General features: G+C 40.3%; 1 protein-coding gene across 5 annotated transcripts in view; it reads left to right on the top strand.

Annotated features, from left to right (window-relative positions):
• Positions 1-23,053, top strand: part of smg1 (SMG1 nonsense mediated mRNA decay associated PI3K related kinase) — an 86,188-nt gene that overhangs the window by 41,773 nt on the left and 21,362 nt on the right. For 4 of the 5 annotated variants that reach the window (XM_069149871.1, XM_069149868.1, XM_069149870.1 and 1 more), the window contains exons 23-43: positions 190-344; positions 447-580; positions 1,752-2,063; positions 3,288-3,429; positions 5,092-5,242; positions 5,638-5,758; positions 7,684-7,929; positions 9,388-9,539; positions 9,679-9,814; positions 11,623-11,767; positions 11,978-12,116; positions 13,244-13,462; positions 13,617-13,797; positions 14,385-14,546; positions 14,880-15,100; positions 17,522-17,676; positions 20,095-20,317; positions 20,498-20,744; positions 21,591-21,820; positions 22,413-22,658; positions 22,869-23,007. In XM_069149871.1, the coding sequence (XP_069005972.1) occupies positions 190-344; positions 447-580; positions 1,752-2,063; positions 3,288-3,429; positions 5,092-5,242; positions 5,638-5,758; positions 7,684-7,929; positions 9,388-9,539; positions 9,679-9,814; positions 11,623-11,767; positions 11,978-12,116; positions 13,244-13,462; positions 13,617-13,797; positions 14,385-14,546; positions 14,880-15,100; positions 17,522-17,676; positions 20,095-20,317; positions 20,498-20,744; positions 21,591-21,820; positions 22,413-22,658; positions 22,869-23,007 (3,856 nt within the window). The remainder of the gene's footprint in view (positions 1-189; positions 345-446; positions 581-1,751; positions 2,064-3,287; positions 3,430-5,091; positions 5,243-5,637; positions 5,759-7,683; positions 7,930-9,387; positions 9,540-9,678; positions 9,815-11,622; positions 11,768-11,977; positions 12,117-13,243; positions 13,463-13,616; positions 13,798-14,384; positions 14,547-14,879; positions 15,101-17,521; positions 17,677-20,094; positions 20,318-20,497; positions 20,745-21,590; positions 21,821-22,412; positions 22,659-22,868; positions 23,008-23,053) is intronic. The other variant, XM_069149869.1, reaches the window with a different exon arrangement.

The following is a 23,053-nucleotide window of genomic DNA, read 5'->3' as shown; positions in this document are numbered from 1 at the left end:
GACATTCTGGTGGGCAGAAATTATTATAATTATTTGTTTTTGTTCTGAAGGCAAAGAACGCTGGCTTGAGCCTCTCTAGCTTTTGTATGTTCATATCCCTGGTGTTTAACTTTAGGTGTCACATAATGGCAACATTTATAATATACAGGTATGTGGTTGATTAATAGTAGGTTTTGGTGTGTTCGCAAGGGTCCGGAACTGGAGGTTCCTCTGGCATTGCTGGTTGAGGCTCTGTGGGAGCTGCGTTGTCCTGAGGCGATCCAAGGCCTGGCAGCCTGGAGCTTCTTCGCCTCTGGCAAGAGTCTAGGCTGGTTGTCGTCAGTTGCTCTTCAAGCTGAGGGACGGTAAGCACTACAACCTTAACCAGACATCCTCACAGTTTAGTGAGATACTCAATTAAATCATCACGTCATGTTGTGTGTGTGTGTCCGTATGTGTGTGTTTAGGTTTGAGAAAGCAGCCCTAGAGTATCAAGATCAGCTATCTGCGGTCACTGGGATGGACTGCTGCATCAAAAGTTCTGAATGTTGTTTGCTCAAGCTCTCCAGCAACATGAGCAGCCCCAAGCATGCCAGCAACGGTAACCAGCAACTATCCATGTTTAATGCAATCCAACTACCATAAAATGTTTGGTTCATCATGTATTTCCAATTGATTTTAATTTATTGCAAAATGCACAGTGTTGATTCAGAATTTAGTACAAATATGACCCATTGACCTTAAAATGTATGTGTAGCTCAAAAGCAATTAATATTCAGTAAGGAATGTATAAAACAGTCATTTAGCATTTGCATTATATTAGTTGGTTCATTTAATTAGTTGGTTTTACCACCCCTACTCACGAGTACAGTAAGGTTAAAACAAGTGATATCTGTGCTGCTGAGTATCTGTTACTTTCTGCATTTATTCTCGCTGTAATGTCTTAAAATACATTGAGTACTGGTGTACTCAGTTAGTTTCTTCTGTTGACTAGATGTAAACGGATCATGTTTTATTTCTCAGATAACCAGCTTGAGACATCACCTAATTTTAACCTAAATCTAAATGACCTAATTGTACACTGAAAATACAAATCAATATGACATTTGCTGCCCAATAGGCTGTCGGTCATTTGTGTGCTATCAAAAAGGGCTGCTGCCATCCCAAGGCATTGACTTTACAAAGCCTCTGACAGGATTTTCCTGCCATTATAACACGTTAGGGCAGCTCTTAAGCACTTCCTCACAGTGGCCAAGCCAGGCGTCGAGGGGGACATTGTAGCTACAGAAAGTAAAACTGGGTTACACTCTCCCCCTTTAAACTGCATAAAAACAAAAAAGAACTGCTATAATGTGTAATATAATTGTATGTCTTAAAACAAATTTTTACAAATGTGCTATCGAACAAAGTATTGTTTAAGAACCAATATCAAAGTCGAACTGTTGCTCACGGTATCAAAACATTTTTGAACAATACCCAGCCTGCCTATTCCTCCAACATCCAACACTATAGCAATGAAGTACCGACCAGTCACTTACTGCTACTGTACCCCCCAACTTGCCATGCACTGTTGTTATAAGATAATCAACATCATGAGTGATCATAATGTTGGTGCACGTAACATTTAATTGATTGAAAAAAAAAAATCCCCTCTATAGACATTTGACGATACTGTTTTAGTCAAATTTTATTTTGTTATTTGTTCCGGTGTTTCGCTTTTGATGGTAGGGTCATAAGAATCGTGATCAAAGTGCATTTTTTCCTCTGAAAAGGTGACAGCAGGAAGACAGTGCTACTGAAATCCACTGAGTGCTGTCCTGAGGTGATTAACTTCCTCGCCAACAAAGCCTGTCAGTGTTACGTGGCACTCTGCGATTGGGCCTCGGTCAAGGAGTGGCAGGCCACCATCGGTGCCCTCAAACAGAATTCCACCAACCCAGTCAGCATCAACCTGAGGACAGATTTCAACTACATCCAGGCTCTGAGCCGGTTTGAGGAGGGAGATCTCGCAGAATGTGGAGCTCAGCTGGAGTTGCTCCCTGGAGAGGACTACAGCTCTCTTTCCAGCAGCAAGGACAAGCTGGGTAAGTGTCAACAACACCCAAACATAGTAAGATGTTTTTTTTTTTAGATAGACCACTAGAAAACTAAGGAGAAGGGACTTTAGCTAACAACACAAAATTAACTTAACTAAAAAAATTTGTATTGACTTTGTATTTCATGAGAGAAGTTGAATTAGAGTCTATAGTACTGATGTGCGATACCATAGATTTTGTTAACGATCCCATTCCAAGTCAAATGTGGGCTAATATTGTCAATAATGATCTGATAATGATACTTGGTACAAAAGCTTTTCAGAAAAGGGAAATGATAAACTAATGTACGCAGCATCTCAAAATACACTATAGCTACCGTAGAAGAGGAGAAGAATTGACAGGTTACGGAGAGTGGCTGTTATATGGATAATGTTATGCTGAAATTAAATCAATAAATGCCATATAAATATGTAACTCTGTCCATACATTTTGAAATAATCTTTCAGCTGTCAGTCAGAACAAATGGAACTAGGTCAATGTACATCATTGGCTACTCATAGGTGCATACCCATAGGTAACGTTTGTTGTTTACATAGTTAATCATTTTAAGTAATTAGCACTAAAACAGCTGTTTCAGTATCAGGACTGACAACAATAATATCCTGACAAATATTTTATTGAAGTTGCTGCCCTTAGCTTTATATAGCTATTTGTTGTAGCATTTATCTATTTCAGTAGTCACTTCATAACCATATCTATTTATTTAGCTGACATTTGTTTGTGGCAGTTTGAATGAAACATGTCATTTTAAGAATGCAGGGGACTCTTTTGGACTTTTTTCGAACATCGACACACTTGAAGCCTAACCAAGCTGCAAGTCAATAGCAGTGATTAACCACTACACTCTCTCTGTACCTGGATATTTCCTGCCACCGGCGAGGCTCAGTGAGTAAAGCCTGTCTCACCAGCTGCACCATTCTCCTCCTCTTCAGACCACCACTGCATAACACCATCATATTCTGTGTTGGCATGAATTTTTGGGATGTTTAACAAAGGTTGTGGTGCTGCCACCGCCCCTCGTAGTCCTCCCAAACACACCACATACACAGTTGTTGCTGTTTTCAAAGTGATTTATGTCCCCACGTGACTGTTTATGATCTGTTTTCAATAATGCCGACACTCTTTTCAGAGCTGCCTGAAAAGTCCTGGTCAGAGCAGCCTTAAAAAAAAATAACATTCTGCGTTTTTTTTGTTTTTTTTGCTTGTGTTCAGATCTAAAGAGACTTCTGCCCTCCATGAGTCCAGATTCAACTGAGCTGCAGAGAGCCATCGAAGTACAACTCCTTCGCAGTGCTGTTAGTGCCATGACGAAAGCCAATCAGCAGCAGGAGCAGAGGACCACACCCAGTCCTGAGTGAGTGCAGCTCTTATATTCTCATATTGTTTAAATTTCAACACGACAGAACACATTTTGAAAAGAAAGACATTCATACTGTTGCACTCAGTTGTACTGTACATCTAAAATCAATCACTATTAATTCTCGCAGCAATTGTTTTGTTTTTTCATCAGAGTAGAATTTATTTTATTAATTGCACTGTAATGATTTAAAAAATAGGGATTTGTTCATTTCACACTGACTAGAATGCTTTTTATTGTGTTGGTTCTTTTCACAGCAACATCTATACTCTCATCCGCTACTGTATTAAATGTTATTAAATTGTGTATTTCTGAGACTAATATTTCTGTAATATTCACTGGGTCAGATCCTGCTAAGCAGAATTTAAAGAAAAATTTTAGATTTACATTTATTTTTATTTAAGGAAATCAAAATGTAAATCGCTTTGATACCGCAAGCCTTTGCAATTCCACATTTTTGGATTTGGAGTAGTATGATGACACACTGTATAATGTACTGCTGTGTATGAAAAGCACCCAAGTTTGGTCTGCGATTTTCTGCTGCTACAAGCACTATACATGCGGAGTGTTGAAATAGGCATATTCAGTGGCTCTGGTCACATCTGGTATTACCACGTCTTCACTGATCCAATCATAAGGGGACAGCTCAAAACAGCGGGGGGAATACATCCGAGACACATTAAGGTTGATTGCTTAGACTCCATTCGGATGTTGGATGCATTGTTTTAGCAGTTTGTATGCGAATGTATCCTGGCCCGCATTGAGGGTCTGCCTACTCAACTGACGTCCTCTGTGTGAGTGAAAGTACGTACTCGTTCTCATGCTTACGTCGTCATATTAAAATGTGACTCCTTTTAATTTCTGTCAGACTTGACAAACTAAATTGCTTCTTCCTGCCAGTTCTAACAAACCGCAACTCATTTCTTATTTGGAAATATAAATGAGTTATGTGTTTATTGCATATAGACCAGGGTAGGTCTTGACAATATGAAAATCAAATATCCCAATATCGATAGTGTTCCAATACTGTGCATGAGTATTGGTGGCTTTCTCAAAATGTTTAAAACATTATTTTAGTTTTTATTCATAATGTGCATGTAAGGACTAAATGGTTAAAGGCAAATAACAGAAAAGCTAGAACAGTCTGGTAAGTTCTGAAAATTACATGTGCGTGCGTGTGTTAACATACTACAACAGTAAATATTTTCAGCATGTTGTTTGTAAGGTCAACTTTGACCTTATAGGCAAGTTAAGGCATCTCCAGACCATTACGGGCATCTGGCTGCCCGTGTAAAAATGTGTTCGTCAAACATACTTTAGTGAAATTGGGTTGGTTAGAAAGTCCCAATCTCGATTAAAGTTGATTCATTCAAACTGCGGTTGTTTTTTATATAGTTATAGAAATGGTCTAATAAAGCCCATCAATCTTATGTATTAAAGGTAAAGGAAGAAGGGGTTTTCAAAGTTATTGGTTAATTTGGAGTATAATGGCAGCCTATATCATCCCAGAAACACAATTCATTTTTTTTGGGTAACTGGTTCAACGTGTTTTGTTGTTGTTGTTGTTGTTGTGTTAAGATGCAGAAGCTTTACTTTTTAAATATGTGAACATAGTCTTCCTTTACTTATATAAATAAATCATGTGGTATGACGTTGCAGTACATTGGTGCGTTGCTTGAAACAGACTGGACGGATCTGCTTGGGTCCTCTTCGCCTGTCAACTCTTACTCTTTCTGATGCGTTGCCAACAATACCCACCCTGCAGCTCCACTGCACTGCCACCCTGGAGAACACACTTACTGGTCAAGAAGTATGTATACTCCAAATTTCCATTAGACCCCTTATATAAGAAATGTATTTACACTGAGAGTGGCTGTACAGCTATATGTATTGTTTTCTTTCCTTTTAGTTTGGATACAGGAGAATATACATGTAAATTATGAAATATAACACAACCACATCCCTTAGCCTTTGCCTAACACGGAGATGCCAACAGTGTTGAGCAACAGAGCTGCAAGCAATTAAATGTTGTGTGATGCTTCCCCAACTTTGTTTGGCTTGTACAGAAGCAATTTTAATCTGAAATAAGCAGATGCAAAAAGAGATCAATAAAATCAACTTTGAGTTAAACTATGGTTGCTCCAAATCCAGGTAAACAAGCTGGAAGTTTATCTCCATCCTTTGTTTTGTTTGTATTCCTTATAGGACTGTGTGATTCCTCTGAGCAGCGAGGCTCTGAACTCATGTAAGCAACAGGATGTTCAGCTTTTCCTTCAAGCCCTCAGATACACCATGTTCCAGAGACAACTCCTCCACAAACTCAAAGGTAATTATGAATTATTTATGGTACGGATAGACCACACTTGGGGAAAGGAACTTGGTTTTGATCAGATTACAGTTGTATTGGCCAAAATTAGGTGGCCATAAGGAGATCCCATCCCAAAGCACTTTGAGTGTTAAAATTTTAGACACAATCCCCACAGCCTTCAGCAGTCAAAAGTTGTAGAAATCAAGTGGACAAAAGTGTTGTGTTGATTATTATATAAGTGTCGTTAAAATGATCAAATCTTTTCGGGAAATGTACTGATCTGAATCACTTCCTGAAATAATTCATTAATTTTTAAGTTTAGTTGAGCTCTCAGTCAGTTTGAGCAAACCTGCAGAGATGCAGTCGCTCACTGATTGTGTGTCACTGATTTGCGTGGGATTATACTGAGGATGCCATTCCTTTCTCCGAGCTAAATTTAATTTATGTAACGCAAAATTACAACATTGGTTACCTGAGGGCACGTTGCATAGTAAGGGTGAGACCTTACAGTATTATAGAAAGAAACCCAACAACTCCCACAAGCATTTGCAGACAGTAGGAAGGACAGGCTCCCTTTTGAGGGGAGAACGGAGAGGAAAAACAAGATCAGCACAGATAAAACCATTCCAGAGGCAGAAATATCTGCAGAAATGTACAGGATGAGGGGAAAAAAACACAAAAGTTGTTTGGGAATAACCTCTGATTTAGTCTACAATGAAAAACATAATTAAACTGAGTTTTATGGCTTTCCCTCTTTCCCCTTCTCATAAAATCAAGGAAGTTAGAGTGCTACTTCTTATTAGTTATTTAAGCAATATTTTATGAGAGGGTGTGCTTTAACATCATTATTTGCACGACAGTGATGCAGACCTCGATATCTGCTGATAAAGCTATCAATGGACTGGAATTTTTAAGGTTTTAGCCCCGTGCCATGTGTTAAAACTAAACAGGTCAAGCTTGCCACCATTAGGTTTTTAAGTGCGCGAATATGTATGGTGTTACGGTATTGGTGCTCAGAGTGACAAAGAAGGACCAAAAGAGTCCAGATTTTGCCAAATGGGTCACATTTAATACCTACAACAAGTAAAAACAACATAGCATATAATATGAAATTCAATTCCAATTATATATTGAGAAGGCAGAGTGATATTTTCTAGTGATGAGCAGGGCGTGCTGTTATGCTGACTTGTGCACATTCCAAATGTACAGTTGACCAATTAGATCTGTGGGTTGGAATTACTTGTTGTACAACAGCAGTTAATTACACACATGCATATTTTCAGCAAAAGTGGCCCTCAAATGATCCGATATGGCCATTGGTCCGTAGTTGTAATAGATTTGAAATCACATCAAGCCAAATTTAAGGAATCTGAATACTATTCAATACTGTTCAGTTGTACGTAACAAAAGATGTACATTCACCGATAAGGCTAAAATAGTATACATGTATGCTTTACAAAACATTCAAAAGTTGTTGTTTTCCACCCAGGACCATTGTTGCTTCCATTAAAGTAGAAACCCTCTCTTTCTTTCTGCAGCCTTATATGTTTGTTTAGGATAAAAACATTTCTGGTTCTGGTAAAAGGCTGAGAGTGAATTGCATCATGAATTTCATATTCACCAGGTGTATTTCAGCAAATCCTGATGCATTTCATTAGTAGCATATCCTGAAAATGATGTCAAAAGGCACTGCTACAAATTAACAGGGACTGTTACAAACGCCCTTACTGCTGTACCTTCACAATAAAAACCTCCAGCCTACTAATGAAAGTCGTATTATGTAAAGTGGTAGTAACAAAGCTATGTTGTGACTGAAAGTTATCAGTAAACAGTCAAATAAAACTGATATCTAAAGTGGATTGATCCAGGCCAATCAGGAAAAAGGAAGAAGTATATTTGTCTATGTAAAGCTCTAAAATTTCACAATCTTCCTTATTGCTCAGGTTACTCTTCCTCCATAGATGGCCACATAATGGAGCTTTGTCTGACTGCTGTCAAATTTGCCCGGAAAAAAGGCAATATTGTCCTGGCATCCCGCCTGCTTAGCCAGTGCACTGACGGAACACAAGAAGAGAAGCAGCCAGATGAACTGAGCCGGCCCTTCAGGTGTCTCACTCTGGATGGCACGCTGGGGGAGAAATGGGGACCAGAAGTCCAGATAGAAAAGGCTAAAGTGCTGAGAACTGCAGGTGAGGAACAGGAGACATTAGAAATCTGTGCACTACTCGTCTCTCCATTCGATTTCCCCTCCTGTTGTTCTCCTTCTTGTATGTAGGATAGAAGAGTTTGATTTTTGATTCCTATGTGTTTGTGTAGTCTGTCCTCTTTACATGGTGATGGGGTTGGGGAACTCACACTTTGGAATTACAACTGCATTTCCCAAAAAATTAGATGGGCAGCAACATGTCTCTAAAGTTGGGACAAGGGGCAAAAAAAGAACAGTTGTATAATGCTAAAACAAAAACCTGTTTGAACATCTAAAAAATAACTAGCTTGATTTGGAAAAGGTCAGTAACATAACTGGGTATAAGTAGGGAAACCCCAGAGAGGCCTTCTCTCAGCAGTGAAGATTGTGTGTGTATGTGTATGTATGTGTGTGTGTGTGTGTGTGTGAGTGTGAGGGGGGGGGGGTTCACAACTCGATGAAAGACTTTTGGCAAATAGTGCCACAATATAAGAATAATGTTCCTCAACATAAAATTGTAAAAGGTTTAGGGAGTCCATCATAAAAAAAAAAAATGCAAAAAAAATCCTTTAAAGATTCTTAAATTCTGGAGAAATCATTAATATTGAACAAAATATGCATGTTTTAGACCACCATAATGCTGTCACTGTCTTTTTTAAGGGAAGGCCTTGCTCAATTTAGCAAAACAATGCAAAAAAAAATGCATTTTGCACATTTTACAACAGCATGGCTCCATGGTAAAAAAAAGTCCAGATACCAAACTAGCCAACTCCAGCAACTGGTCTCCTCAGTTCCCAAAATGTGTACATTGTTGTTAAAAGAAGAGGTGAGGCACCACAGTGGTAAACATGCCCCTGTCCCAACTTTTTTTAAAACATTTTCATGGCATCAAATTCAAATAGAGCATATATTCTTATAAAACATGGGGATTTCTCCATTTCAACATTTGATATGTGTTCTTTGGTATACTTTCAATTAAATATAGGTTTACATAATGTGCCAATCATTGAATTCTCTTTATATTTACATTTTATAAAGTATCCTAACTCTTTTGGAAATAGGGTTGGTTTGATAGGTGAAGGATGAAGTAAAGGAACAAAACATTTGGAACACCCTAAGTGTAACCCAGTACAATTCAACAGCACCAAAAATGACAGTCTCCAAAAGGACCATTAAAGTAAATTAATACCTCTAACTAATTGACAGTCAACATTAAAGTAAAACAAACATTAAACCTTTAGGTAAAATCATACATTAAAAATACAACATATTTACACAAATACACAATGGTGCAGAACCTAGTGGTTAAAAATAACCTTTGAAGAGGTACATGGGTGAGAAAATATCAGCTGATGAAGACTGATCACTGCTGACACCCAATTCTTTAACTTTGAGTATTTCTGCAGTACATTCATGGTGTGAATTGGAACACTTTACTCTAAGCTGTGTCCTTTGTCCACAGGCCAATCCTTGACAGCAATGGAGATGCTGAGCAGGGCTGCTCTATCCTACTGTCATGTGGGGAAAAATGAGGGTGCAGCCTGCCGCTCACTGCTTACACTCTGCAAATGGCTGTTGGCCGACTGGAAGGATATGACGCCTCAACTTAAACAGGTACGCAATTTTTTTTAGGATACAAGCTGGACATCAAGTATTTATTAATGCAAAGTGATCTGTTTTTGCTTGGAAGCATTTTGAACCTTTTTTTGTCAAATTTAAATGCTCGATTGTGATTGGATATTTTATTTTCCAGGTGGCAAAGCTGTCAGGAGCAGTAAATGCTTCCAGTGCTTCGGGCAGTATGTCACCTCTGAGCCGGAATATTGCTGCTCTGCTGGAGGTTCCGTTGGAGCATCAGGGCATTCCACACATCATTGCTGAGACCTCTGGTAACACAAGTAGTACATTTATGTATTTATGGATACATCCAGATACAGTGGTGTGAAAAAGTGTGTGCCCCCTTCCTGATTTCTTGTTTTTTTGCATGTCTGTCACACTTAAATGTTTCAGATCATCAAACAAATAAAAAATATTAGTCAAAGATAACACAAGTAAACACAAAATGCAGTTTTTAAATGAAGGTTTTTATTATTAAGGGAGAAAAAAAAAATCCAAACCCACATGGTCCTGTGTGAAAAAGTGTTTGCCCCCTAAACCTAATAACTGGTTGGGCCACCCTTAGCAGCAACAACTGAAATCAAGCATTTGCGATAACTTGCAATGAGTCTTTTACAGCTGTGGAGGAATTTTGGCCCACTCATCTTTACAGAGTTGTTGTAATTCAGGGAAATTGGAGGGTTTTCCAGCACCAACCGCCTTTTTAAGGTCATGCCACAGCATCTCAATGGGATTCAGGTCAGGACTTTGACTAGGCCACTCCAAAGTCTTCATTTTGTTTTTCTTCAGCCATTCAGAGGTGGACTTGCTGGTGTGTTTTGGATCATCGTCCTGCTGCAGAACCCAAGTTGGCTTCAGCTTGAGGTCACGAACAGATGGCCGGACATTCTCGTTCAGGATTTTTTTGGTAGACAGTAGAATTCATGGTTCTATTTATCACAGCAAGTCTTCCAGGTCCTGAAGCAGCAAAACAGCCCCAGACCATCACACTACCACCACCATATTTTACTGTTGGTATGATGTTCTTATTCTGAAATGCGGTGTTACTTTTATGCCAGATGTAATGGGACACACACCTTCCAAAAAGTTCAACTTTTGTCTCGTCAGTCCACAGAGTATTTTCCCAAAAGTCTTGGGGATCATCAAGATGTTTTCTGGCAAAAATGAGACGAGCCTTAATGTTCTTTTTGCTCAGCAGTGGTTTTGGTCTTGGAACTCTGCCATGCAGGCCATTTTTGCCCAGTCTCTTTCTTATGGTGGAGTCATGAACACTGACCTTAACTGAGGCAAGTGAGGCCTGCAGTTCTTTGGATGTTGTTGTGGGGTCTTTTGTGACCTCTCGGATGAGTCGTTGCTGCCCTCTTGGGGTAATTTTGGTCAGCCGGCCACTCCTGGGAAGGTTCACCACTGTTCCATGTTTTCTCCATTTGTGGATAATGGCTCTCACTGTGGTTCGCTGGAGTCCCAAAGCATTAGAAATGGCTTTATAACCTTTTCCAGACTGATAGATCTCAATTACTTTCTTTCTCATTTGTTCCTGAATTTCTTTGGATTTCGGCATGATGTCTAGCTTTTGAGGATATTTTGGTCGACTTTACGTTGTCAGGCAGGTCCTATTTAAGTGATTTCTTGATTGAGAACAGGTGTGGCAGTAATCAGGCCTGGGTGTGGCTAGAGAAATTGAACTCAGGTGTGATAAACCACAGTTAAGTTATGTTTTAACAGGAGGGGGCAAACACTTTTTCACACAGGGCCATTTGGGTTTGGATTTTTTTCTCCCTTAATAATAAAAACCTTCATTTAAAAACTACATTTTGTGTTTACTTGTTATCTTTGACTAATATTTAAATTTGTTTGATGATCTGAAACATTTAAGTGTGACAGACATGCAAAAAAATTGGAAATCAGGAAGGGGCAAACACTTTTTTCACACCACTGTATATTCCTTCATAAAAATCTAAGCTAGCGATGTGTTGTTCCCTTCCAAAGACATTTAGGTATTTTTTCATCCTAAAGTTAAAAGTACAAGTGTCAGTGTGATTGTTGCTACATTTTAATCTTGATGGTCTTGCCTGTGCAGTGAGTGTGGGTGTTGGGGAGCCCGACTTTGTGTTGGGCCAACTTTATCAGCTCTCCACAAGCCTGGCTCCAGAGGTGGCCAAGTCCTGGGCAGCCCTCGCCAGCTGGGCTTACCGCTGGGGCAGGAAGGTGGTGGATAATGCAAGGTTAGTAGAAGAAGTTAAATACATGCACAGTTACAACTTTCTAGTTTAGCCTATATAATCTAATACAGTGATGTTGCTTTAACTCCATGGTTTTATGCTGCAGTTGAGAGGAGTGTTGTACCAAACCATATCTTATACTTGTAGATCCATGAGCCCTATGAAGGGTATACTGTAGGGAAATTACCTTGGATTTTCTTTTCTTTTGTCTAGTCAAGGAGAAGGATTGCCTCTTCTTCCTGAGGAAAAGAAGGAGGTAGAGGAGCTGCTGCCAGCAGCCACAAGTGACGAAGACAGGGACACCATCTTCAGCATTCTAGGACAGGCTTTGTGTCGACCTACTGGCATACAGGTAGAGTCTGACTTTCCGACACACCTTGGACACTGGTTTCTATCTAAAAACAGACTGAAAGAGAAGATACATTAGTGACACACTTTGTCAGGAAGTAAAGAAAAAGAGTAAATGATGATTTAATGATTAAATAAGTAAGGAAAAAAATGCAAATGTTGCTGTTTTTCTTTGTCTCGCAGACGTTTATTTTTTTCTCACCGAGCCTTTGGCTCAATTTGTGAAATTGAACCACTGTAAAAAGACATCACGTCTGTGGACAACCCCATTTCCAAAACAGTTGGGATGCTGTGTAAAATGTAAAAAAAAACAATAACATATAAACCCATATTTATTGCAAATTGACCAAAGACAACATATCAAATGTTGAAACTGAAAATTGTTTGTTTTGTTTTATGAAAAATATATGCTTGTTTCAAATTTGATGCCAACAACACGTCTCAAAAAAGTTGGGACACTTTCACAAAAGTGGTGAACCCCTCCCCATGTTCTCTGCTGGGAGACTCTGCCTCTCTAAAATGCTCTTTTTATACCCAATAATGTTACTAATCTGTTGCCAATTAACCTAACTAGTTGTGAGATGTTAAACCAGGTGGTTACACAACTTTTTCAGTCATTTCTTGCCCCTGTCCCAACTTTTTTTAGACGTGTTGCTGGCATCAAATTCATGAGTATATATTTTTCATAGAACAATAACCTTTCTCCGTTTCAACACTTGATATGTTGTCTCTGGTCTATTTTCAAATAAATATGGATTTTTGTGAATTGCTGATCCTTGCATTCTGTTATTTAACATTTTTTATACAGCGTCCAAACTTTTTGGGGAAACAATGTTTTATTTCATTTTTAGTGCGTGTAGGCCCGCTTTGTTTCATACAGACGTGGAGGAATTTGTTGGTACCCTTACCTGCATATTCCACTGAACACGGGTCCGTCACATCATGTGTGCGCAACGATTTTCTTCCCGTCCTCTGTGCGGCTTCATATCCCACCGGGAGTGTGTCAGAAGCGCAGTGTTTTATCAGCAGTAATAAGCATAAATATGTACCTATACTATTTAAACTTTTCATTTACAGCTCCTTGCTGAGCAGGGCAGCTTGTATTGATCCTAATGTTCTGTTATGTGTCAGGATGAGGACATGGCTCTACAGCAGGAAGACGATGAGGACGACATGGTGGACGTAATCTGGCGGCAGCTCACCACTTCATGCCCCTGGCTAGGGGAGGCAGGCCAGCTTGTCACTGATGGCTTGATCCGGGTTTGGAGACGGGTTGTGGACCGCATCTTTGGTCTCTACCGCACCTCTTGCCAAGCCTATTTCACATTCCTCAAGCTTAATGCAGGACAGGTGAAACTTGATGACAGCATCTGCTGGATTGTTAGGGGGCAACACAATCAGAACCTGATGATGATGATGAAGCACTGTGATGCTATTTTAGACCAAGATTGGTGTTTAGCCCTCTGTTCAGTGCTTGATCCTGAGTGTTTGTTGTGTGTTTTAGGTCCCTATAGATGAGGATGACCCTAAACTCCTGCTGTCCTATCACAACAGCAAACAGAGCAATGATGATGTAATCGTCATGGCAACCCTGCGTCTTCTCCGTCTGCTGGTGAAGCATGCTGGTGAACTGAGGGAAGGGCTTGAGCTAGGCTTAGCTTCAACCCCTACAGCACCCTGGAGGGGTATGCTAAACTAAAGAATGTGCATTCATCTGTGCATTTTTTGTATGCAAACATGGTGGTTGTAGTTGTGATTCTTTTTTTTATCTGTGCTCCAGCTTTGTTCAGTACGAACAAGAGCAGTGCAATCATTTGTTTATCTGTTTTGGCCAGTTACTAGTGCCAATAGGACGTTTTACAAACTATTGGAATCAGCAGAATTGGCTACAATAGTGACCGATTGCTGCGCAGTCTCCACCGGTCACATATGGGGGTAGATTACTGTTTTGTAGGCGGGCATAAATAAGTCGCAAATCTTTGTCTCCACGCCGGCAACAGCCATAGCCAGAGGCATTATGTTTTCTGGGTGTCTATCCCGTTTCTGTCTTAAGGACAACATCTTAAGGACACCTTGAGGGAATATTTTTCAAACTTAGCGCAAACGATAAGCGGATAAAATTTTGGGGGTCAGAGTTTAGCTCACTGTCATTATTATAGCGGCCTTTAAAGATCCACAATCAGTCGACCTCTCGTATGAATCAATTATTTTCTGGCACAACCCAGACCTAACTGCTGCCTTTTTATGTACTGATAATTTGTGTCCTCCTCAGGTATCATTCCCCAGCTCTTTTCCCGTCTCAACCATCCAGAGGCATATATCAGACAGAGCATATGCAGCTTACTGTGTCGAGTGGCCCAGGACTCTCCACATCTCATCCTTTACCCTGCCATTGTGGGCTCACTTTCCCTGGGATGGGAGTCCCAGAATGCAGGTATTCTGGAATTCTGTTGATCTGGTTGCATGCAGCTGGTTACATGCAATCGGAAATGATCTGAAAGTCTTAAAAACGTTTTATTTATTTCATTCGAGGTCATGAATTTTCATAATCTGCATTGTAACTAGACATTCAAATGTCATTTATGATTTAACTACAGTTTACAATGGAGCACATAAACACCATTAGGCAAAACTAAATGCAAAATGGTATTGCATCAAAATAAAAATCTATTTAGTGACCTTAATCATCAAAAAGACAATTATCAGTGATAAAAGTACAAATGTAAATACCATGAATGTATTAATTGATGATGAAATGTGTTCACAGGGAGCAAATTGCCATCAGCTCTGCCCACCTTCTTAGGAAACATGCAAGGAGAGGACCTGGGTGGTGAGGAGGAGGATATACAGCAGATGGAGAGTGAAGGACAAGGAGGAGCTCTTGAAGAGCTGGCCACCTGCTCTAGTCAAGATCAAGCTATGATGCAGGACTGCTACAGCAAGATTGTGGAGAAGCTGTCTTTGGCCAACCCTACTATGGTGCTCCAGGTAGGAGGCTGCACACGGTTACACTACATTTGGTTGAGGGAGGTTTTACCAGTCTCAAATTTTTTTTTTTTTTTTTTTTTTTCATGAAAGAGATGTATATGTTTTCCCCATCTGTATACCTTCAAGCTCACCTCAACTCTGATTGACAAGTTCTGTTACGAATGAAGGCAATGAGAACTAGCCATTCAGAAGCATACAAGAGTTTTTATGTAATGTGGGTGGGGGGAAAAAATGCAGTCCACAGAGAAGATAAATACTCTGCTAATATATCTTTGGAAGTTTTCCGAGGCTCTGTCTACAATCGCACCCTCCTACTGTTCAATCTCATGTGGCCAGGGAGGTGGACAACAGTCCCATGGATCTCAAACCTCTTAATGATATTTGCAACTGTAGTCACAGCTTGGAGATGGTCTTTAATCCTTTACCCGTAATATACTTAAATACTTGTATATTTTTTCTCATCCCCTCTGACAACTAACTCTCTGGTCCATGTTCCGTGTGGTGCACACAATGTTACTAAACAGCAGAGTGACCACACACCCCATTTAAATTTGAATGAATGACAAGATTGACGACGTGTGAGATAGTAATTAAAGAAGTTTGAAATATCTCTATAATCCAGTTTTTGTATAATCTTTTCAAGGGGTATCAATTAAAATATCAGGGCCATTTTTTAATATTCTTTATAAAAGAAGCAATAATTGATCTTTTTTCATGCATCCCTTGCTGACATACAGGAATGGGAGAAAGCATGAGATAATTGCAGTCAATTTCACATTTTTTTACAGGTAACTGAAGCATTGTGTCAAAGAGCTAAAGGCTAATGTGTTTAGAGTACCAACAAATTCATCCACGTCTTCATCCGTTTTAAAAAGGTAGTTAGAGAAATGTACAAATGTTAATTCCCAATATGTTAAATTTCATGATAGACAGCACAAACTTTTAGGTCATAAACAACACAAAAAAACGTTTCCACCAGACTTAAAGGAGTTCCTACATACAGGTGAGCCAATAAGGATAATGCATCTCGTTCTCTTTCAGTCGATTCAATTGGTACAATATAGTATGGGACATACATTTACAGACCCAGCAGAAAGAACAGAATGACACATGAAAGTTGCTGTGACATTTAAGTCGTAAAACCAAACCCAAGTGTGCTGTGATGACTTATGGTCCACAGCACAGATATCACACACTGCTACCATTTAAACAAGGCCCATGATGTCGCACTGCCACTGGTCAAATGTGCCCTTACCCCTTGAGGCAATTGAAGACTTTTGCTGTTGTAAACCTCCATAATCTAGTGAGAAAGGTGCTGTTCAGAGTGGGTGGTTGAAATTGCAAAACAGACAAACCCACTGGTCAGATAAATGCAGTTTCTGTTGGTGTGTATTCCATGCACAGAACAAAGGGAATCCAATGAGCTCCTTTTCATGTCATTTTGGTGTCCTAAAAGTCACTTTGCACCTCAGTGTTTTCCTGTTGGTTATACGGCAACTTTTAGTTTGAAAGAATGTGCTGTGGCATCGTTTTGATGAAAATTAGGTTGCATCTCATTGTCTACCTTTCTGTGATAGGAGTAAGACGTTTTTGTTTTAATAACATTTTGTTAACAAGTTATGGATTCGGGTAGTTTGACTTTGCCAATATATTTTCCAATTCTTCTGAAGTTGTGTCTCCTTGTGATCCTGAGGGCATTCTATAACGTTTGTGTGCGACACTCCTGGAGTTGCAGGACTGTTTTCCCTTCTGTGAATGATAGACCTGAAAATGTGATCAACTTTTCTGCTTCATTTTTGGACATCTACATGCTGCTTGTTACAATTGTTTTGCTCTCATTATCAGCCCAGCTTCAAGTTTATATGCTTTAATCAGAGCTGTGTGAATTGAGTTAGATATGAAGCATCTGAAGTGCAAAATAAAATAATAACATTAGGTTCTAAACAGATGAGACAGAGCCTTCCTCCAGCGCAGGTCCTATTGTAACAGCAGTGTACTGCCGCTATTAAATGCATAAATGGGATACACTGACCTGTCAGTGGAGTCAGACCTGCATATTGTGCTCTTTTCACACATCAACAGCAAGCTCACAATGTCCTATGGAAATGCTTTTAGCCTTGTTTTATTTTGTTTGTCCTCGTACACCTTGGGTAGCAGGAAATCTTACTCATGAACCAACTGAAAGAAGTACATCTAACATGCATACATCTAATGCATGTTGTATTTGTTGTTTGTTATATTTATCTCTGCATCTTAAAAACACCTTGTTGGCTTTTATTCTGAGTGACTGGGAATGAGTCCATTATTTAACTTGGGGTGCCATGACAAAAAAAAAATTTCTTTTAAAGGGGTGTCGTGGTCTAGAAAGTTTGGGAACCACTCATCTCAAGAACCTGTTAACCGGTCCTGTGTGCTGACCAGGTCCAGCAGCTGGTGGGTGAGCTGCGCAGAGTGACCTTACTGTGGGATGAACTGTGGCTGGGTGTGTTACAACAACAACACATGCATGTCCTGCGTAGGATCCAACAGCTAGAGGACGAGGTCAAGAGGGTGCAGAACAACAACACACTGCGCAGGTGAGATTTGCCTATGTACAAGACTTCCAGTCTATTCATAACTAACGGCTGCATTTGATATATACATCATGTTCTGATTTATGTGAAGATGTAAATTCATCTGTGATTTCTGTTCTTATTAACCAGTGTTTTTTGGTGGCATTAATATCATTAAGGGTTGAAGTACCAACTACCTACAGTGATGGAACTGTTTGGTCAGTAGGGTAGCCCCGGAGGTATCGCACTACGGAGAGCACTTTTTGCATGGCCAATCACAGAGGCCCTCCTACCACCGCTACAGACCAGTCATCTGATTTTGCACGGGCTTTCCCATCCTTTTGAATGGTCCATGGCCCCTCACAAGGCATTCTAAAGATAATTTCTTTCACACGCTCATGCAAGCATGGAAGTGTGGTACTTCATTTCATTTTAAAAGAACCAGGGTTACCCGGGTAAACAATCTCTTATAAACCACACTCTCTATCTGTCTATGGGAGATATAGTGCAATCACCAAACTGCATGATCTGAAAATCCCTCACATAAAAACTAGAGAAAGCTGACATTGCATGCCATCTGCATGGGATAGTACACGACAGGGAACCTACACAAAGGACTGAAGATGCCATCAACTCCAATCCTTACAACTGAATAAAAGTTGTTGAGGATTCCCACCTAGCAACTACACAGTGTCACTTACATAAATTCCCCTGGGGAATGCACTCCCCACCTCTTGTACATCAACATAATAGCCTCCACAACCGAGGGAAACAGTGCCTGCAAGATAGAGGCTTACTTCTTAGAGCCCACGATAAAAAAAAAAGTGGGGCGAACATAGAAAATTCGCTCATCAGCAAAAGGCAGGGCTGAAAAGGTAGTTGGTCCACTGTGGGACAAGTATAAGAAGACTCGTTAATCATTCGATCAAGTTCGTGCTAACATGCCTTCTCAGGTTACGTCTTTGTGTTTTAGCTAAAAAATAAAGAGTACATTCCATGTTTTTGCATGATGCCAAAAGATCTACAAATACCCGGCCAAATCTTTGCCACACAAGGTGGAGCACTTCATAGTTGGGTCTCCACTCCCGGAGCCTCAGGTGATGCCAGTGGTGAACACTACCAGGTCCCTCCAATGCGACTCAACATAAAGTCCCAGATCAAGATGTCAGTGGGGCAAATCCTTAAAGGAAAATGTTGCTAGTTTTTATGTGGACGTCCACCTTGTGTTGATGTTAAATGTTGCCGGATTGAGCAATAAATTCCTCAGTACATGCTACAGTGGGTCCTCCTGTGGAAAGTTAAGAATTTTCTATATTTAGGCATAAATCTGACCTAAAATATTGTGGCTATAGGTGGCTGTAGTGTCCAGGGGTTCATAGTCAGTTCTAATCAGATCCGCCACTCAGGGCTCCACCACTAGCTGTTTGCTCACTGCAGCTTAGTTTCTGGAGTTTCACCCGGCAGTGATCCCTTTGAGTGCTGTCTGCTGAGCCTTAGCTTCCAACCGCGACTCCCTCGTCCAACCGTCTTTTTCTTCCTCTTTGGAGGGTGAGATGTGCGGTTTGATGCAGGGTCGATACACCCACATAATTACTGTCAGAATAGCCTATTTATGTCTGTACTTAAACTCCCAGACCAGAAGCAACATCTGGAACATTTTAAGTAATTTACTTTTTACCATTCATAGTGTGCTTTCAAAGCTGGGAAGACACTGTGAGATTTTTTTAAACATCAGGAGTGATGTGTTAACCAACAATACATGTTTTAATCTTGATTTCCTGCAAGGTCAGAACTCTCTCTGCCCACACTGCAGCAATCAATCCACTGGCTTCCATTTAGCTGGCTACTGAACGTGAAATCAAATGCTTTGTCCATTGGTAACAAAAAGAGAGCAAGGCTATTAGTCACTGCATTACTTAAGAGTGTACAGGTCAGACTCCCACAGTGGAGCAGTTACCACATTTGCAGGTAATGTCAGTATGGCAGCATTAGAGTGCCCTTAATGTTACAATAAGACCTACAGCCAACGAAACCGACTAACACATATTTAGTTTTATGGATTTCTTTTTTTTTTTTTTTCTTTTCAATCTTCTATCCCACAAAGTATAGAACATTGACCCCAAAACATTCTGCAAAATTGTTCTACTGCTTCTCTATCCCTAGCAGATCATTTAGAAAAAATGTGATCGTGGATGCCTGATTAATGGTCTCCTCCGAACAGCTGATGTTGAGATGTGTCTGATACTTGATCTCTGGGAAACATTGATGTAGGCTCTAATCTGAGGTGCTGTGAAAAGGTGATGAGGCTTGAAACTCTAATGAAGCTGTCCTCTGCAGTCGATGTAATTCTCGGTTTTCCTTTCCTTAGGTCGTCCTCATGCCACTTTGTCTTGTCCCCCTGGTGTTTCTTGTTCATCCCGTACAATCTTTGTTGTTCCGCAGGGATGAAAAGATTGCCATTATGCGCGAGAAGCACTCCGCTCTAATGCGTCCGGTGGTGTTTGCTCTGGATCACGTCTGCACCATCACAGCAGCTCCAGCAGAGACGCCACATGAGACCTGGTTCCAGCAGACCTATGGTGATGCCATCACTTCTGCCCTGGAGCGTCTTAGAAATCCTACCAACCCCGCCAACCCGGCCAGTAGCTGGCTTCCCTTCAAACAGGTGGGTTTGTTTGTATTAACCTGTATATGCACCTGTATGCATCCTGTACATGAATTTTAGATGGGTCCGTTTGCATAAACATAGACTTTTTGATAGTTCCATACGTGTCTGCTTTCAATTCATTATTAATAAATGAAACCTTTTTGGAAGCTTAATTCAAGTGGTGTGCCTGTTGGTCAGATAATGATGAGCCTGCAGCAGCGTGCTCAGAAGCGAGCCAGCTATCTGCTTCATCTGAATGAGATCAGTCCTCGCCTGGTGTCAATGACTACAACAGAGATGGCCTTACCAGGCGAGGCGTCTGCTTCGGATGCTGTCACCATACAGAGCGTAGGCAACACCATCACTATCCTGCCCACCAAGACCAAACCGAAGAAGCTATACTTCCTGGGCTCAGATGGACATAATTACCCATATCTTTTTAAAGGTAGGAAACCAGGTCACAGCAGTGAGTCTTGGTGAAAATTTATTTTTTTAAAACCTCTGCCGTGGAAAGATAGAAAGAAAACACAGTTCTCAAAATCACTTTGTTTAATCCCAAATATTGACAGTTACATTGTGCGCAATTTAATGGCAGTTTAAATTTGAATTATTTGTATTTTTTAATAATATGTATTATGCTGTATGCTGTGTTAAGAAGGTATGTCTTACTATCTATGTATGTAGGCTTCAAAGCTACATAATAGTCTAGGCCGTAGCTGCTATGTGCTGTTTCAGGAATTTTACTCGCATGGCTGGGCTTGTCCATGAAGACACCACATGGAGACATCCAATGGTCAAAAAATCTGTTGCATTATATACCTATAATACAAAGGGAAATAGATATCATATTTTTCCTTTATCGCAATACAAAAGAGGTGAATGGAGTTTACTTGCTACTGCTTACAGCAATAAAAATCCAGCAGCACCACCTCTTTTCCAAAAAGTGTTGAGTGTGGATAATCATACCTCACTATCAACAGTTTACAAATGGATTATTGCGTAAAAAAAGTGATTTTGATCAAAAAAATAATAATGTTGAGAAACTTGGAAAAAAGACCATGCCGATAATTCAAAACCGCTCTAACACAGTCCCAACGAAGATTCTAAGCTTTATATTTATTGTGGATTACAGGGCTGCTGCAATAAATAGTGCACATGTATTGTGGCGCCTCCTCTTCATTGTATATTAAGAAGAAATTCAAACAAAATTTACTCTATGAATGTTTTAGAGTATAGTTGATTTAATTGTGTATGTTTCAGTAGTAATGAAGCAGTGATTAATATCTCTTAGGTCTGGAGGATTTGCATTTGGATGAGCGCATCATGCAGTTCTTGTCGATCGTCAACACCATGTTTACGAAGATCAACCAACAAGAGCAGCCGCACTTCCACGCCCGCCATTACTCTGTCACTCCCCTCGGAACCCGATCAGGACTGATCCAGTGGGTGGACGGTGCCACACCGCTCTTTGGCCTCTACAAGCGCTGGCAGCAGAGGGAGGCTGTGTTGCAGGCTCAGAAGGTAGTGTTTTTCTCTATACTGTACTGCACTGTAAAACAGTAGGTAAACTTAACACCCGATCAGGTGAAGAGCTAAAAATTTGCTTATCAAAAGTGCACCAGGGGCCTTTCTTATAAGGTATTATGTAGAAACCATACTAAAAGTTTATGTACGCACAATAAACCCTTAAATCGCGCACACAAACAAAATTCAGATTTATAAAATAGATTTATAAAGCACTGTTCCCTTTATAAATCACACTTCAAGGTGAAGGCAAACGTAGATCAACCTCATATCCTGCCTTCTACATGCTCACATTTAACTACAAATGGTCATTGCAAAGCATATTATGAAGGTTAGTGCATGTAAAATCAGCCATGTGGCTTAATTGTTCCCATCAAGTTTTATATTTTCCTGTCAAGTTTGTTTTTATAAACCCCCATGTTTGCATGGAGATTGGCGTACATCTCTTTTCAGGCACCGCTTTGTGCATATGCAACGGTTATAAATGTGGCCCGCAGGCCTCGTTCTGACCGCCCTTTCTGCTGTAGCCCCAAACTAATATTTTCAACTGAGCTAAAGTTCTTTTTTTATATATATATATATATATAAGGCCCAGGACTCATTCCCTCAGCAGCCTGTGCCACCAGTACCCCGCCCCAGTGAGCTCTACTACAGCCGCATCGGGCCAGCTCTGAAGGCAGTGGGGCTCAGTCTAGATGTGACACGGCGAGACTGGCCTCTCAGCGTTATGAAGGATGTGCTGAAAGAGTTAATGGAGGCCACGCCCTCCAACCTGCTGGCAAAGGAGCTCTGGTGCTCCTGCACCACACCCAGCGAGTGGTGGCGGGTAACTCAGGTAACTGTGATTTTTAGTACTTATAAATGATAGGATGTGTTTAAAAATTTAAACATTTTCCTTACTACCTTACATAACAACACATCTTCATTTTATTCTTGAATGGCTACAGTATGTGTTTTTCAATGGGTTGATTAATATCCAGGCTTTACACAGTTGTCCACCATCAATGATATGTTCAATAAGTATTCCTTTTCTTTTATGCTGCAGTCCTACGCCAGATCCACGGCTGTCATGTCAATGGTGGGGTACATCATCGGCCTCGGTGACCGTCACCTTGATAATGTGTTGATTGACATGACCACTGGAGAGGTAGTCCACATTGACTACAACGTATGCTTTGAAAAAGGTCAGTTTAACTGGTTTGCTTAACTAAGTGTCAAGTCAGGTTAAGA

The sequence above is a fragment of the Embiotoca jacksoni genome, unplaced genomic scaffold (genome assembly GCF_022577435.1).
Source record: "Embiotoca jacksoni isolate LCO1_2020_lvr unplaced genomic scaffold, fEmbJac1.0.p SCAF_15, whole genome shotgun sequence".
In the NCBI taxonomy this organism is placed as follows: Eukaryota; Metazoa; Chordata; class Actinopteri; family Embiotocidae; genus Embiotoca; species Embiotoca jacksoni.
The sequence above is the reverse complement of the archived record's forward strand: the minus strand, read 5'-3'. Positions and strand labels throughout refer to the sequence as shown.